This window comes from Elaeis guineensis, chromosome 13 (assembly GCF_000442705.2).
Source record: "Elaeis guineensis isolate ETL-2024a chromosome 13, EG11, whole genome shotgun sequence".
Classification (NCBI taxonomy): domain Eukaryota; kingdom Viridiplantae; phylum Streptophyta; class Magnoliopsida; order Arecales; family Arecaceae; genus Elaeis; species Elaeis guineensis.
The window spans coordinates 61,413,489-61,431,216 of record NC_026005.2 but is presented as its reverse complement, the minus strand read 5'-3'; the positions used below and the strand labels follow the sequence as shown (position 1 = coordinate 61,431,216).

The window sequence follows — 17,728 nt, the reverse complement described above, 5'->3', positions numbered from 1 at the left end:
ATCGGAGCCCGGTTCCCGTAGGAGTCTGGGCGGAGTCCTCCTGTAATTAAAGTCAGGTGCGGAGTCCGACTCCCGTAGGAGCCCAGACGGATCTTACCGGCGGTTGACGTTGGCGACGAAGCCCGGCTCCCGTAGGAGTCCGGGCGGAGTCCCCCTTGAGGTTGGAGTCGTGGGCGGAGCCCGGCTCCTGTAGGAGTCCGGTCGGAGTCCTCCTGGAGTTGATGTTGCGATCGGAGCTCGGTTCCCGTAGGAGTCCGGGTGGAGTCCTCTTGCAATTAAAGTCAGGTGCGGAGTCCGGCTCCCGTAGGAGCTCGGACGGATCTTACCGGCGGTTGATGTTGGCGACGAAGCCCGACTCCCGTAGGAGTCCGGGCGGAGTCCCCCTTGAGGTTGGAGTCGTGGGCGGAGCCCGGCTCCCATAGGAGTCCGGTCGGAGTCCTCCTGGAGTTGATGTTGCGATCGGAGCCCGGTTCCCGTAGGAGTCCGGGCGGAGTCCTCCTGCAATTAAAGTCAGGTGCGGAGTCCGGCTCCCGTAGGAGCCCGGACGGATCTTACCGGCGGTTGACGTTGGCGACGAAGCCCGGCTCCCGTAGGAGTCCGGGCGAAGTCCCCCTTGAGGTTGGAGTCGTGGCCGGAGTCCGGCTCCCGTAGGAGTCCGGTCGGAGTCCTCTTGGAGTTGATGTTGCAATCGGAGCCCGGTTCCCGTAGGAGTCCGGGCGGAGTCCTCCTGCAATTAAAGTCAGGTGCGGAGTCCGGCTCCCGTAGGAGCCCGGACGGATCTTACTGGCGGTTGACATTGGCGACGAAGCCCGGCTCCCGTAGGAGTCCGGGCGGAGTCCCCCTTGAGGTTGGAGTCGTGGGTGGAGCCCGACTCCCGTAGGAGTCTGGTCGGAGTCCTCCTGGAGTTGATGTTGCGATCGGAGCCCGATTCCCGTAGGAGTCCGGGCGGAGTCCTCCTACAATTAAAGTCAGGTGCGGAGTCCGGCTCCCGTAGGAGCCCGGACGGATCTTACCGGCGGTTGATGTTGGCGACGAAGCCCGGCTCCCGTAGGAGTCCGGGCGGAGTTCCCCTTGAGGTTGGAGTCGTGGGCGGAGCCCGGCTCCCGTAGGAGTCCGGTCGGAGTCCTCCTGGAGTTGATGTTGCGATCGGAGCCTGGTTCCCGTAGGAGTCCGGGCGGAGTCCTCCTGCAATTAAAGTCAGGTGCGGAGTCCGGCTCCCGTGGGAGTCCGGACGGATCTTACCGGTGGTTGAAGTTGGCGATGGAGCTCGGCTCCCGTAGGAGTCCGGGCGGAGTCCCTCTTGAGGTTGGAGCTGTGGACAGAGCCCATCTCCCATGGTAGTCCGGGCGGATCTTACCGGCAGTTGAAGTTGGCGACGTAGCCCGGCTCCTGTAAGGGGTCCGGGCTGAGCTCACAAGGGCTAATCCCGCTGAGAACTTCAGCCGTGGGTATTTTGTACCCAACACTAGTCCCCCCACTTCCGAGTTTGAATTTCGAATGAAGAAAGTACAGAGAGATGGGCATGACCGAAGTTATCCCCTCGAATCCTGCGCATAACCGCCCTTGGATATGTTGGCATTTAATGTGCGCACGTCAGAGCCTTTTTTTCGGTTAAGGCGACCTGAAGAGTCTTTTCGAAACTCCCGCCGAAACGTGATCCCAAGCGTCGCGCTATGGAAATTTGCAAACAGTCAATCCTCGATAGCGGCGAGTGGGACACGCGGGACACGTGGCATGCACCAGTTGGCCTAGGGACACCCGCCGCCATAACTGCGCTAAGATCCGTTGGCTATTTAAACCCCCTACTCTTCCTTCGGGGCTTCATCCTGCCGAGAGGACGGCACCTTTCTTTCGTCTGAGAGCCTAGCTACTCGGCCACTTCCTCCGCACCGGTCCTTGCCATCTTCAGCCCCTCGATTCTTCTCTAAGGGGTTCCCACGTCATGTCCTCCACCCCGGAGGCCATCCTCGAAGGGCTGTCTAGGGCTTGGAGGAAGGCGAGGAGGGGAACAGCGGCCGGTGAGTTCTCCGGTCATCAAGTGGCCGCTGAGGATCCCCGTCGTTTCAAAGGGGGTTCAAGGAAGAATTCCTTCAACAACAGGGGTTTAATAACGGGAGCCGCCGGTAAAGGTATTCTGCCCGAGAATTTTGGAGTAGCAAGGCGGGGTGATACCGGTCAAGAGGGCAGAGCTGTCGTCACAAGCTGTGGCGGGATCCTTGACGCCGTCGGGGTCGAGGGACCAGAAGCGGTCGATGTCGACGGTGGGGCAGTAAAACTTGTTGCGGGGGCGGTGGAAGTAGCACATGCCGACCTTGTCGGAGCGTTTTGGATGGTGGCTACCACGGAGTATTCGGTGATGACGCATATCTTTGGCGCCACCGTTGCCCCCAGGGTGACTCCGGTTCTTCTTGAAACAGGTCTTCGTCGCCGCTGTCGTTGCCCTTACCGCCCCCGAAAATCTATCCCATCCTTTTCCCCCTGAGGTTGGGACTTCGGAAGTGGGGCGAAGCGAGGCAGGGCGAAAGCCGATAGGCCCGCCACACGCACTGGACACGAAATGGGAAGAGAAGTTTGCAGCTTGAAGCGGCTTCCGACGTATCCTTTCCAAACTGTGTTCTCGATGTCGTCGATGATGTATTTATTTTTTTTTCTGGCCCACCGGGTCTTGTAACGTACACCTTGTTGGTTGAAAAATGAAAAGGAGATTTTGTTACCTCGTCTACATCTTGCATCGAATAGTCGTCTGTCGAACTTCTTTATTCTTCTTTCTTCTCTCTTCCTCCTTTTCTTCTTTTCTTTTTCACGTCGTCCTAAGGTCATCGACGACCTCTTTTATTCGTGTTGGATTGTTATTTGCCGAGCTCCTTTTCGACTTTTGCGCCATTCGAAGATACTCGGTTGTCATTTTTCTGTCCATGGCTGCAGGCTCGCTTGGGGCCATTCGGGCCTGGGGTCCCTCCTAGGGCTTGAATTCGGAGATCCGAGCTTCTGTCACCCTAAGTAAGTTGTCCTATTTTGTGTCGAAAACTTCCTCAAAAGCTGGGACTCCCGATGGGAGCCCCAGTCCTTGCGGTGACAGAGTTTTCTGTACCTCGACCGCTGTCCGTTTTCCAATCATAGCTGTCATGGTCCGTTGCCTTCCTTTTTCTCTTTCGCTCGGAATTTTTCTCCGCTGAAGTCAAGGCGAAGTTCGGCTCCCATGGGAGTCCGGACGGAACCCTCCTGTGATTGGAGTCGTGGGCGGAGCCCGGCTCCCGTAGGAGTCCGGGTGGAGTCTTTCTTGGCGTCGTGGATGGAGCCCGGCTCCCGTAGGAGTCCGGATGGAGTCTTCCTTGGCGTCGTGGATGGAGCCCGGCTCCCGTAGGAGTCCGGATGGAGTCTTTCTTGACATCGTGGATGGAGCCCGGCTCCCATAGGAGTCTGGGTGGAGTCTTCCTTGGCGTCGTGGATGGAGCCCGGCTCCCGTAGGAGTCCGGGTGGAGTCTTCCTTGGCATCGTGGATGGAGCCCAGCTCCCGTAGGAGTCCGGGTGGAGTCTTCCTCGGCGTCGTGGATGGAGCCCGGCTCCCGTAGGAGTCTGGGTGGAGTCTTCCTTGGCGTCGTGGACGGAGCCCGGCTCCCGTAAGAGTCCGGGCCTTCCACTTTGCTCGAGCCAGGGCGAGGTTCTCCTCCCGTTCCCGGCCCGGCTGTGGGGGCGCGTTAGGGCGCTGTAAGGCCTCTCCCCCCATCCGGTCTAAAAGAATCGGGCCTTTGACTTTGCTCATGTCAGGATGAGGTTCTCATCCTGTTCCTGATATGGCTGTGGGGGCACATTAGGGTGCTGTAAGGCCTCTCCCCGCATCCGGTCTAAACAGAACCGGGCCTTCGACCTTGCTCAAGTTAGGGCGAGGTTCTCCTCCTGTCCCTAACAGGGCTGTGGGGGCGCATATGGGCGTTGTAAGGCCTCTCCTCCCATCCGGTCTAAATGGAACCGGGCCTTCGACCTTGCTCATGTCAGGATGAGGTTCTCCTCCTGTTCCTGACATGACTGTGGGGGCACATTAGGGCGCTGTAAGGCCTCTCCCTCCATCCGGTCTAAATGGAATCGGACCTTCGACCTTGTCGGGATGAGGTTTCCCTTTCGTTTTTGATATAGTTTGTTTGCATTGTCCAAGGACATATAGGTATGTGATTTTCACTTAAAATGAAGTTACTGGTAGTACATCCGCAAGTTTTTTGAGCTCCACGATCGCGGGAGGTCGGCTCCTCCGAGTTCCTTAAGATAATAAGTTCCGGGCTGGACTACTTCTTTGACTTCATACGGTCCCTCCCAGTTTGGGGCGAGTTTCCCTCGGTCCTGAGGTTGCGAGACAGCGGCTCGTCGAAGCACTAGATCTCCCGCTCCAAAGGCTTTGTTCTTAACCCGGGCGTTGTAATATCGAGCAACCTTCTGTCTGTAGGCTGCCATCCGAACCTGAGCTATCTCTCATCTTTCTTCCAGTAGGTCAAGGTTGGCTCTAAGACCTTGCGAACTTTGATGTTCGTCGAACGCCACGACTCATGCTGACGGGAGTTTAAGCTCGATGGGGATGACGGCTTCCGTACCGAAGGCTAAAGCGAAAGGGGTCTCCCCCGTAGGTAGCCTCTGAGTAGTTCGATACGCCCACAACACATGATAAAGTTCATCCGCCCAAGTTCCCTTCGCTTTTTCAAGCCTTGTCTTAATCCCTTGCAAAAGGGTTCTGTTGGTCACCTCAGCTTCGCCGTTCGCCTGGGGATGGGCTACTGATGTGAAGTTGTGGGAGATGTTTAGATCTTCACAGAATTCGGCGAATTTTGCTTCCGCAAATTATCGTCCATTATCAGTGATTAGGGTTTTAGGCAGATCGAACCTACACACGATCGATTTCCAGACGAAATCTTGTACTTTTGCTTTCATGATTTTTGCTAGTGGTTCGGCTTCAACCTTTTTGGTGAAGTAGTCGATCGCTACAAGGAGGAACTTCCTTTACCCAGATGCCATGGAAAAAGGGCCAAGGATATCCATCCCCCATTGTGCAAAAGGCCATGGGGCACTCAAGGGTGCGAGCTCGGTGGTGGGCTGTCTCTGGATGTTGGCGTATCTCTGGCATCGATCATACTTTTTGACATATTCAATCGAATCACGATGCATCGTTGGCCAGTAATATTTCTGGCGGAGCAGCTTGTGGGATAAAGATCTAGCCCCCAAATGGTTTCCGCAAATTCCCTCATGTACTTCCCACAAGGCGTAGTCAGCTTCCGAGGGCCGGAGGTATTTCAAGAGGGGCAAGGAGGATGATCTTTTGTACAATTTGCCCTCATAAAGGATGTACCGGGAGGCTTGATTTCGGAGCTTCCGAGCCTCCTTCGCGTCCTGAGGGAGAACTCCATCTCTGAGATAGGTTATCAGCGGGTCGACCCAGCTGGGCTCGTGGTCGATCTCCATTACGGGCAGCGATTCTTCTGTACTCGTGTGTTTTAGAACTTCAAAGAGGACGTCTTTGGGCAATTCGGCTGGAGCCGATGTCGCCAGCTTGGAGAGAAGATCGGCTCTGGCATTCTCCAGCCTTGGAATCTGTCTAATGTTGAAGCTGCTGAAGGCGGGGGTGAGCTCCTTTACCTTCTCAAGGTATCTGGTCATACTGTCCTCCCGCGCTTCGTAACTCCTGCTGACTTGCCCCACCACCAGTTGAGAGTCACTGTGCACCCGGAGCTGACTTATTCCCAGCTCTCTGGCTTCATATTCCGCTTCATTGTTTGTTGCGGGGAACTCGAAACACAGAGCGTACTCCACGATGACTCCCTCCGGACTGACCAAGATCAGGCCTGCACCTGCGCCCGACATGTTGGAAGATCCATCCACATAGAGGGTCCAAAAGCGATCGGAGGGATTGGCCTCTTCGTTGGGGGAGTTCGGTTGAGACTTCAGGTCGTCAACTTTGCTTTGCTCAGGTTCGGCCTCCTCTGGGATGGTGCACTCTACTATGAAATCTGTCAGTATTTGGACTCTTACTGCTGGTCTAGGTCTGTAGTTGATGTCGAATTCCGTGAGCTCGATCACCTATTTTGCCATTCTTCCGGAGGTGTCAGCCCGGTACAAAACCGCCTTGATCGGTTGATCGGTGAGTAGCGTCACGGTGTGCCCTTGAAAGTAGGGTCGGAGCCTCCGAGCTGCAACCAACAAGGCGTAGATCAGTTTTTCTAATTTGGTGTACCTGATCTCGGCGTCCCTCAGCGTGCGGCTAATGTAGTAGACTGGTCGCTGGACTTTCGTTTCTTCTTTGACAAGGACGACCGCGAGGGCCATAGGAGAGACCGCTAGGTATAAAAATAGTTCCTCCCCAGGTTCAGGCTTTGCCAACAGCGGGGGTGAGCTAAGGTAGCTTCTTAACTCTTCAAACGTCTGTTGGCACTCAGAGGTCCAACAGAAGTTCTTCGGCTGCTTGAGGGTTTGAAAGAAGGGCAAGCACCGTTCGGCCGACCTCACGATGAAGCGATTAAGAGCCGCTATCCTCCCTGTGAGGCGCTGAACCTCTTTGATCGACTTTGGGGCGGTCATCTCCTGGATGGCGCAAATTTTCTCTGGATTGGCCTCAATCCCGCGCCTTGATACCATGAAGCCCAGGAACTTTCCTGAGGTTACTCCGAAAGCGCATTTAGTTGGGTTCAGCTTCATTCTATACTTTCGGAGAGCGTCAAAGGTCTCCTCGAGGTCGGCGACATGATTTCTGGAAGACTTGCTTTTTACGAGCATATCGTCCACGTAGACCTCCATATTTCGGCCGATCTGCTCTTTGAAGATTTTGTTCACCAACCGTTGGTAGGTTGCGCCCGCATTCTTGAGGCCGAAAGGCATGATCCTGTAACAGTAAAGGCCGCGATTAGTGATGAAAGCTATCTTTTCTTCATCTTTCGACACCATTCTAATTTGATTATAGCCAGAGAACGCGTCCATAAAGGTGAGGAGCTCATGGCCTGAGGTCGCGTCCACCAGTTGGTCGATTCTGGAAAGGGGGTAGCTGTCCTTTGGACAAGCCTTATTCAGCTTTTTGAAGTCTATGCACATCCTCCACTTGTCGTTTGCTTTTTTGACCAGAACAACATTGAAAATCCAATCAGGATAATTGACTTCCTTAATGAATCTGGCCTTGAGGAGCTTATCCACTTCCTCGGCTATCGCCTTTTGCCTCTCCGGGGCATGACTCCAGATTTTTTCTTTCGTCGGTCGATGCTTTGGATCGACGGTCAGATGATGCTCCATGACTTTCGTGTCAATCCCCGGCATGTCTGCTGGAACCCAAGCGAAAACATCCGCATTCCTTCGTAGAAAATCAATAAGACGCGTCCGCACCTCCTCCCCCAGGTTGGAGCCTATTAGCGCCACATGCTCTGCGTTCCCATCATTCAAAGGGATTGGTACCAGATCTTCGATTGGGCCGCCCCTTTCTTCGGTGAGGTCATCGCGAGCATCCAGTCTATCGACGGGACAGGGGTCAGCCTGATCGCTTCTTTGCAAGACGATGTTGTAGCAGTGTCTGGCCAGGGCTTGGTCTCCTCGGACCTCTCCGATCCCCTGGTTGGTGGGGAACTTCAACTTCAAATGGTAGGTCGAAACGACAGCTCGGAGAGCATTGAGGCCGGGTCGGCCAAGGATTGCATTGTAGGCGGATGGCGCCTTCACCACCAAGAAATTCACCAGAGCCCTGGATTGCTTTGGATACTGACCCGCGGCCACAGTCAAAGCTATCATTCCTTCCGTCGGAACGGCATCACCGATAAACCCTACCAGGGGGGAGCAAATCGGCCTCAGATGACCGTCAAGAGTGGACATTCTTGAAAAGGCGTCGTAGAACAAGATGTCGGTCGAACTTTCGTTGTCGACAAGAATGCGACGGACGTCGTAATTTGTTATATTCAAGGAAACTACGACTGCATCGTTATGAGGGAATTGGACTCCCTGGGTGTCTTCTTCGGTAAAGGTTATGGGTTCTTCAACCTTTTGCCACTTGGGGGATACAGCCGGTATGTTGGTTGCCTCCCGCCGGGATCCCCCCGAAATGGTGTTGACGGAATTCGATAGAGGCCGATCGTCCGGCCACTCCTTGTCGGCGACCATAGCCGGAGGTAGTTGTGCGAATGCCTCACGAGAAGGCATCAGATGAAGAAAGGAGGAGTGAGTGTCGGATAAGATGACCGGAGGTGGATCCGTTGAGCGCTCCTTTAAGAACAAGGGTATTGCGAAGACACACGCCCTCCTTCTAGCGTCAATCCTGTTGGTGCAAAAATCCGCTTGCGCCGGAGAAGCTAGAGTCGAGGAAGTCGCGGTCGCCGCCGGAACCTGCAAAGAAAGTCTAAACCGGAGGTGGGGTTGCTCCGGCAAGACCCTCCGACGTTCAAGTCAGTTCTCTGCCTCAACAAGAATGGAGTGCTCGAACAGAGAATTTAGCAGAGTTTTTAGATGAAAGATGAGAGCTTATGGAATAACGTATCTGGGGTTTCTCCTTTATAGGCGGAGGGGGCGGTAGCCTGATAGCGACATCTGTAACCGTCTGGCAGCGGGCTGCCCAGGGTCAGGCGAAGTTTGTTGCAGAGAGTAGTGGGGTGGACCCGTGGCTATCATCGGGGTGTGCCACGTGGGATCAGTTACGGGGAGTGGAGTGGCGTCTGCTGTCGTGACTCATCTGGGGGTGGTGGAATCGCACAGGATCCGCCGCAGGGAGTGGAGCAGAATCATGGCTGTTAATACAGCCTGTCAGGGAGTAATGGGGTCGCGTAGGGTCCGCCACAGGGAGTGGAGCAGTGTTGTGATCGTTACTGTGGCTTGTCAGGAAGTGATGGAGCTGCGCGGAATTTGCCACAGGAAGTGGAGCGGGATCGTGGTGGTTGCGGCGTCGCGATTGTGAATGCGGATCCGTCGGTCGAAGCTCGACACCGGTCGGAGCCGACGACGGAGTCCGGCTCCCATAGGAGTCCGGGCGGAGCCCTCCTGGGGTTGATGTTGCGGTCGGAGCCCGATTCCCGGAGGAGTCTGGGCGGAGTCCTCCTGCAATTAAAGTCAGATGCGGAGTCCGGCTCCCGTAGGAGCCCGGACGGATCTTACCGACGGTTGATGTTGGCGACGAAGCCCGGCTCCCGTAGGAGTCCGGGCGGAGTCCCCCTTGAGGTCGGAGTCGTGGGCGGAGCCCGGCTCCCGTAGGAGTCCGGACGGAGTCCTCCTGGAGTTGATGTTGCGATCGGAGCCCGGTTCCCGTAGGAGTTCGGGCAGAGTCCTCCTGCAATTAAAGTCAGGTGCGGAGTCCGGCTCCCGTAGGAGCCCAGACGGATCTTACCGGCGGTTGACGTTGGCGGCGAAGCCCGGCTCCCGTAGGAGTCCGGACGGAGTCCCCCTTGAGGTTGGAGTCGTGGGCGGAGCCCGGCTCCCGTAGGAGTCCGGTCGGAGTCCTCCTGGAGTTGATGTTGCGATCGGAGCCCGGTTTCCGTAGGAGTCCGGGCGGAGTCCTTCTGTAATTAAAGTCAGGTGCGGAGTCCGGCTCCCGTAGGAGCCCGGACGGATCTTACCAGCGGTTGACGTTGGCGATGAAATCCGACTCCCGTAGGAGTCCGGACGGAGTCCCCCTTGAGGTTGGAGTCGTGGGCGGAGCCCGGCTCCCGTAGGAGTCCGGTCGGAGTCCTCCTGGAGTTGATGTTGCGATCGGAGCTCGGTTCCCGTAGGAGTCCGGGCGGAGTCCTCCTGCAATTAAAGTCAGGTGCGGAGTCCGGCTCCCGTAGGAGCCCGGACGGATCTTACAGCCGGTTGACGTTGGCGACGAAGCCCGGCTCCCGTAGGAGTCCGGGCGGAGTCCCCCTTAAGGTTGGAGTCGTGGGCGGAGTCCGGCTCCCGTAGGAGTCCGGTCGGAGTCCTCCTGGAGTTGATGTTGCGATCGGAGTGCGGTTCCCTAGGAGTCCGGGCGGAGTCCTCCTGCAATTAAAGTCAGGTGCGGAGTCTGGCTCCCGTAGGAGCCCGGACGGATCTTACCGGCGGTTGACGTTGGCGATGAAGCCCGGCTCCCGTAGGAGTCTGGGCGGAGTCCCCCTTGAGATTGGAGTCGTGGGCGGAGCCCGGCTCCCGTAGGAGTCCGATCGGAGTCCTCCTGGAGTTGATGTTGCGATCGGAGCCCGGTTCCCGTAGGAGTCCGGGCGGAGTCCTCCTGCAATTAAAGTCAGGTGCGGAGTCCGGCTCCCGTAGGAGCCCGGATGGATCTTACTGGCGGTTGACGTTGGCGACGAAGCTCGGCTCCCGTAGGAGTCCGGGCGGAGTCCCCCTTGAGGTTAGAGTCGTGGGCGGAGCCCGGCTCCCATAGGAGTCCGGTCGGAATCCTCCTGGAGTTGATGTTGCGATCGGAGCCTTGTTCCCGTAGGAGTCCGGGCGGAGTCCTCCTGCAATTAAAGTCAGGTACGGAGTCCGGCTCCCGTAGGAGCCCGGACGGATCTTACCGGCGGTTGACGTTGGCGACGAAGCCCGGCTCCCGTAGGAGTCCGGGCGGTGTCCCCCTTGAGGTTGGAGTCGTGGGCGGAGCCCGGCTCCCGTAGGAGTCCGGTCGGAGTCCTCCTAGAGTTGATGTTGCGATCGGAGCCCGGTTCCCGTAGGAGTCCGGGCGGAGTCCTCCTGCAATTAAAGTCAGGTGCGGAGTCCGGCTCCCGTGGGAGTCCGGACGGATCTTACCAGCGGTTGAAGTTGGCGATGGAGCTCAGCTCCCGTAGGAGTCCAGGCGGAGTCCCTCTTGAGGTTGGAGCTGTGGACAGAGCCCATCTCCCGTGGGAGTCCGGGCGGATCTTATCGGCAGTTGAAGTTGGCGACGTAGTCCGGCTCCTGTAAGGGGTCTGGGCTGAGCTCGCAAGGGCTAATCCCGTTGAGAACTTCGGCCGTGGGTATTTTGTACCCAACAGTCATGTTAGAGAGGCAATGAAGTTGTTGTGATAACCTAATTTTACTTGGCTTATTTCTAGGCCTCTTTATTGGTGGACAATGAGTTGAATCAATTATTGATGAATCATTTTTTCTGGGGCATCCTTACTTGTTGTGGCCTCTTTGAAAGCATACTTGATAGGTTATTTGACTCCATATTTTGAAAGCTTATGAGGATGCTTGGAATTCTCATATGGATCCTTTCTTCTATTCTTTTTAGATCTTCCTAATAGTACTCTTGGTGATGGAGGTATCACTATCTCTGTCAGTCCTAGGTTATAATTTTTTTTTATTGATAGGTTGAAGGACAAAGTAATAGCACCACCTTCATGCACCCTTGGTATAATAATCTTCCACATAATCCTCGACATGATCATGTTTATGTCATATAGCATATGTAGCATGGGCACATGATATCCCCATAAAGTTTCATTCATTACATGCACAACTTCTATCAACCAAGCTCATTTCATATGACTGTTCTTTATATGCAACTTTATATTTTCTATCACCATTATAAATAGCCTCACACCATCTACTTCCAGACTTATTTCTCTCAATCTTCTCTTGAATTCACAGGCAAATTTTTTTATACCACTTCTATCTTCTCTTTTCTTTACCATCCGAACCATTAATGCTTTGTATATCTTCAAGCATCTTAATCAGTGGCTTCTCTCTTGTTTGAAGTATGCAACTATTGAAGATCTCGAACATATTATTATCAATGATATCGCATTTTGAGAATAGATTAAAAAAAATCTTGACGAACTTTCTTGGATTTACGTCTGTGAAGTCTTTTCATACTTTATCAAATAATCCTTTTAGTTCATCCATGACATCCAAAAAGTCTTTCTATCAAACACTTGGCAACCTTGAAGAAGGAAGACTTTAAAACTCAATCCTTGTACTTATTTTTTCAATTTTCATATACATGCCTGGCACAATAGCTATGCTCAGCACTTGATAATAAATCAATCATTGATTGAATCAATCCCTACATAAAACATGCAACAAAAAATTAAATATAATGATAAAACATTAAGCACAATTTTTGTGTAAATATTATTGAATTTTCCTTCTATTGATCAGTGATAACAGTCCAACCTAGACCATCTCCAAGTCCTAGAACTTTAGCCAAGAGATCAATAAACTAATTGAAAGAATTCTTGCATTCTACCTCAACTACAATCCATGCAATTGAAAATATTTGATTGTTAGCATTTCTATCAATAGCAGCTAAAAGCTCACTCTTACAAATTCATTTTAAAAAACATTCATGAAGCCCAAAAATGGGCCTCCAAGTTGCAAAAAAGCTTCTTCTAAGAGCTTCAAAACTAACATACAACCTCTGATATTCTAACCCATCAACAGACCTCTCAAACTTCATGATTACTACTATACCCTTGTTGCTCCTTTGGATCTCTTCACAATAATCAAGTAGTCTACCATAATATTTATTGTAAGACCCTTTAATAGCCTCCAAGGCTATTTACCTTGCCCTCCAATATTTAGTCACACTTACATTAACTTCAAATCTTGTCATAATGTCATGCTTGATTTTCTTAGGCTTATAATCAGGATATATCCTAAGCTTTTCTCTATCTAGCTATTATTTGACTATTCTTATGAGTTCTTATACATCTATGGTTATTAACATAAGTCTTAATTTAAAATTTATCAATACTTTTCTCATACGAATACCATATTTTGAATAGACAGCTATTGAATATATATTTTACCTCTACTCTAGTAGCCTTGTTCTTGATAAACCTCACATCATACCTTTGCTCTGTACTATACTTGATCTTAGCATCTTTAAACTATTCTATAATATTGAATGTTATATCTTTACAAAATCTAACATCCTGTATGTCAGTTTTAGGATTGAAAAATTCACCTCTTCCTCCTCATAAACTCATCGATCTCATGGTTAGGATTTGATTTGGGTGTTCCAAATTCAGATGAATCATGATAATCACTATCGTATCCAGTCTGCTGTTCAACTTCATCCAATATAGCAGCAATACTTGGTTTTATAATTTGATCCTGAGATGATGGTTGCTTCCTCTGCACCTTATTATCCTTTTTCTTATTCTCTTGATTTCTTCAGTTTATCCCTTATAGCTATCAACTCATCATCAGCTAATAGCTCATTAACTGTATAATAGTTGTCATCACTCTCTTGTTCTTTATTATTATTATATGGGATGTACTCTTCAGCTTTGAAATATTCATCAACAATCCTTTGATCCCTAGGCCCGTCGAGCACATTATCTTTTTCTTTGCTTATCACCACTTACTGACTTTGCTTAGCACCTACTTTCTTATCTTTGCCTCTTACTACCTGCTTACCAATTCTTTTGTTTATCACTGGTTCCAAGCTTTCTTCTCACCAATCTTTTTAGCAAGACTTTTAGTCCTTGGTCTCTTTATGACTGCTTTATTGCTTGATTCTTCATGTTTATTATAAATATGAAAATACTCTCTTATATCCAATGCAAGTTTTATTTTATTTTTAAGCTGACCATCTTTATATACTGACCTCATTTCATATTTTTCATTAGGAACATAAGTCCTACAAAATAATCTTACAACCTTATCCATACATCACTTCTCTACCATATCTTGTAACTTCTCATAGTATAAGCTTTTTATATCATGGATATCATGCTAAGCCACACTCCCACCAATATGTTCTATACATCCACTCTTGTTGACAAACTTGCTACCATGATACACAGCAATGGTTACATAATCCATTCTGCATGAGATATGAAAAAGATTACAATTGAAATAGAATTATTATTAAAAAAAGTTTATGACCAAAATCTATGAAGTAGTCACACAGATTTCAAAATGGATTAGCTATTAACAAAGAGTCTATCGACAATAAAAGTTCATGTCAATGAAGCAAGATGGTAGTTATCTTGCTTATCTTACTTCACCAGGGAATATTATCTTGCTTCAATAAGGTACCCTTTCTTTCTGTAGCAAGATATGGCTGAAAATGAAATGAGTTCCTTCCTTATTTTCAAAAAAATAAATGGCTTAGCAAGATAATAATGCAGAGATAATAAACTGATACCGCATCTGCCAAATCCTAAAGCTTTAACAAAGGTTTTGAATGACATATAGGTAACTTGAGACAGTATTATACTTCATAAAAAGTTTTAACAAAGCTTTGGGACCACGTACAAAAATCATCATAGGATCCCAATTCATTTCAGATGATAAAACTCCAACAATACATTAGGACCACATATAGATACAACAAAAATATACTTTTTTGGGTCACTTTCTACTAAAAATCACTAATAATATTTGATGTCAAGTCAATCTTTGTTGTTTCTTTCTGGGATGAAAGAAATATGGGTTATAAAATTAATCTAAGCTAAACCCTAATAAGTGAAAACTTAATGTAAGATGAGAAATCACCTTCATGGAAATGAAGGACCAGTCACTGCACAATGCCACTTCTCGCCGACTGGCAGATGACCACTCTCACCAAGGTCACTGATATTCAATCATTGAAAAGAGACATCCTAAATAAAGAAGGGCATGAACTGAAAAGAAAGCCTTGTCCACATAAGCCTTTTCTACCATATAAGTCTGTGACATGATCTCATGTGACCAATCTATAATGACAATCAGATAGTATCCATAGCCTGAGTAAAAATTAAATTTTTTTGAAAGTTCGATAATCTGATTATACTAAATTAAAGTTCAAGATGAAATTAAAAATTCTCAAATAATTTAAAATTATTTTCATGATTATTTTTTTTAAATTTACAAAAATAGAAAGTCCAAGGTCTGATCCAAAATCTGAAGCTTGCATTAAATCTAAGCTTGGACCTAAAGGGTCAGCCCAAAGGTTGGATCAGAGCCTAAGTAAATCATGTTAATCTTTGGCCAAAACCCGGCTAAGTCCATAAAGAGCACAGGCAATGTCTAAACAGAGAATGAGACCCAGAATTATAGACTAGCCCATTAACATCTATACAAGGGGAAATGCTTTATCATGCTGACACAAAATGATTTTCAGTCCCATCCATTGCTACATTGGAATGTAAAAATTTAACCATCGTTCATATTCGTTACCAATTTCCACGAGTCATACTAATCTCCTAGACTTATCCTTTTTTTTTTTTTTTTAACGCAAGACTAATTTTCTTTGAGAAACTTTTCATTCTGCCACTTGGCATCGCCCAACTCTATGCTGACCATTCATGCAATATATATGATTTTTAAAAATATTTTTATGTATTGTTCAAAAGCTCAAATTTTAACAAAAACGAATTCTCTATCTCAATATGTGGAAAATTTCTAATATCTAAATAGAAAAATAATTTTGATGAATCCAAAAGTTAATTAAAGCCAATCACATGCTTGATTGTCCGAATTTTTTACAAATAGGTTGCAAATAATTTACACTTAATATTTAAAATTTTTTAGCTATATTAGGATAGTCTAATTTTTCCACATAAACTATCCATTGATTCAAGGAATGACAGATTCGGTTGACCAGTCATAAAATCCAAAATAGATTGAAGAAAAACGGTTGCCTTGTTTGTCCAACCCCTCTCCCCACCCCCTCTCTCTCTCCAACCAACGAAAATGGCTAAAGATTCTCAACAGCGAGCACAGGGAGACGTGGTTGCCAAATCCTTCCTCCGCCCAGCCAAGCTCTCTCTCCTCACCGACCGTCTCCTCTTCTTCGGCTGCGGTGCTGCCGTCGCTCTCTTCCTCTATTTCGCATTATACTCCTCCCTCACTCCCATCCCCTTCCCCGACTCCAACCCTTCCCCTCCTCTCACCTCCCACCTCTCTACCCAACCCCAATCTCCCCTCCCCAACCACCCCTCCACCATCTCCCACCTTTCCACCCAACAAAACCAATCTCCCTCCATCCCCACGAATGTCTCCACCATCCAAAACCAAACCTCCTCCTCCTATGATGATGACCACCCACGCATTGTCTCCTCCAAATCTGAAACCATTCCTCTCGCCAAATCCTCCTCCCGTTCTTCCTCCAGACGCCGGACTTCCTCCTCGAAACGCCGTCGTGACCCCCGCAAGCCCCCCTCAGATCCCCCACCTCCAAGCGACGTCCCCCAGAACTCGTCCACCTTCTATGATGACCCCGACCTCTCCTACACCCTCGACCGTCCCATCTCTGACTGGGATGCCAAGCGTCGTCAGTGGCTCCGCCTCCACCCCTGGTTCTCCGCCACCCCGGACCGCATCCTCATGGTCACCGGCTCCAAGCCCGGCCGGTGCTCCAACCCTACCGGCGACCACCTCCTCCTCCGCTTCTACAAAAACAAAGCAGATTACTGCCGCATCCACGGCTTCGACCTCTTCTACAACATGGCCCTCCTCCACCCCTCCATGCCTGGCTGCTGGGCCAAACTCCCATTAGTCCGGGCTGCCATGGTGGCCCACCCGGAGGCCGAGTGGATCTGGTGGATCGATGAGGACGCCGCCTTCACCGACATCGAGTTCCGCCCACCTTTCGACCGCTACAGTGCTTACAACCTCGTCATCCCTGGCTATCCCTCCATGGTCTACGAGCAGAGGAACTGGATCGGCCTCAATGCTGGCGTGTTCCTCATTCGCAACTCCCAATGGGGCCTTGACTTCCTCGACTCATGGGCTCGGCTCGGGCCACAGACTCCAAACTACAGGAAGTGGACCAAAATACTGCTCTCGGAGATTAGTGGCAAGGATAGCGGCGACTCGGATGACCAATCGGCATTGGTGCACCTCTTAGTTAAAGACACCAAGAGATGGGGGAACAAAGTCTATTTGGAGAATAGCTATGACTTGCATGGCTACTGGGAGGCTATTATGGGGAGGCTGGACAATATAACGGAAAGGTACAAAAAGTTGGAGAAGAAGGAGAAGGAGTTGAGGAGAAGGCATGCAGAGAAGGATACCGTGGCTTTTGGGGAGACGAGGTTGAGGCATTTGGACCATGAGGTGGGGGTGGGGCCGCAGGAAAAGAAGAAGCGGAGGCCGTTCGTGACGCACTTTACAGGTTGTCAGCCCTGTGGTGGAGGCTACAACCCAACCTACACATGGGAGAGCTGCTACGAGGGGATGCATCGCGCACTCAACTTTGCCGACGACCAAGTGCTTCGGGCCTACGGGTTTGGGCGGCCAGATATAAACGACATCTCCAGCGTCCAGCAGCTGCCGTTTGATTACCCCGCGTCCCCTCCGGGTTGAGAGCATTATGACTCCGACCCTGTGGGACATTGCGATACCTCAGCTTCATTGTTATAAGCCATGGGGTTCTTGTGGTTTTTATTATTTTTTATTTTTCATTTTTCTTTTGGTCAAGAATAGGAATGATTGGGAGGAAGATCAAGTAGAGAAAGGTGATGGAATATGCTGGACTTTTTTTTTTTTTTGAGAAAATGTACAATGCGATTATACTTGCATAATTCTATTTATAATCATATTTATTTTAAAATACTAGGATAAGAGACTCGAGAGAATTTGGAAGTTGATGAAACAACTACCGTAGGTTGTGCTATTTCCTAGTATAATCTTCTAACCAATCTGCAAGCTGAAGAAATCGTATATTATTCTTGAAATACTTTTCATTGCTAATTGAATTTAGTTGTATTTATGTACTCTAATTAGCTTTCATAAAGTGTGTACGCACGCAGCACACCCCAATTGAGTGTTGTATAGAAAAATTATTGTTTCCAAAACTTTGGCATATGATTCAACCTTCAGATGTGATGGATCTCTCTTTTGATCCTTTCTAACTTTCTCT

General features: G+C 49.8%; 1 protein-coding gene across 1 annotated transcript; it reads left to right on the top strand.

Annotated features, from left to right (window-relative positions):
• Nucleotides 1–15,538: 15,538 nt before the first annotated feature.
• On the top strand, nucleotides 15,539–17,360 carry LOC105060977 (galactomannan galactosyltransferase 1). Its single transcript, XM_010944885.3, has one exon. The coding sequence runs from the start codon at nucleotides 15,559–15,561 to the stop codon at nucleotides 17,170–17,172; it is 1,614 nt and encodes a 537-aa protein (XP_010943187.1). The 5' UTR covers nucleotides 15,539–15,558; the 3' UTR covers nucleotides 17,173–17,360.
• The last annotated feature ends 368 nt before the right edge of the window (nucleotides 17,361–17,728 follow it).

Bases quoted from the DNA above. Each gene is read 5' to 3' on its own strand.
- LOC105060977 (XM_010944885.3), top strand. From the start codon at position 15,559: ATGGCTAAAGATTCTCAACAGCGAGCACAGGGAGACGTGGTTGCCAAA.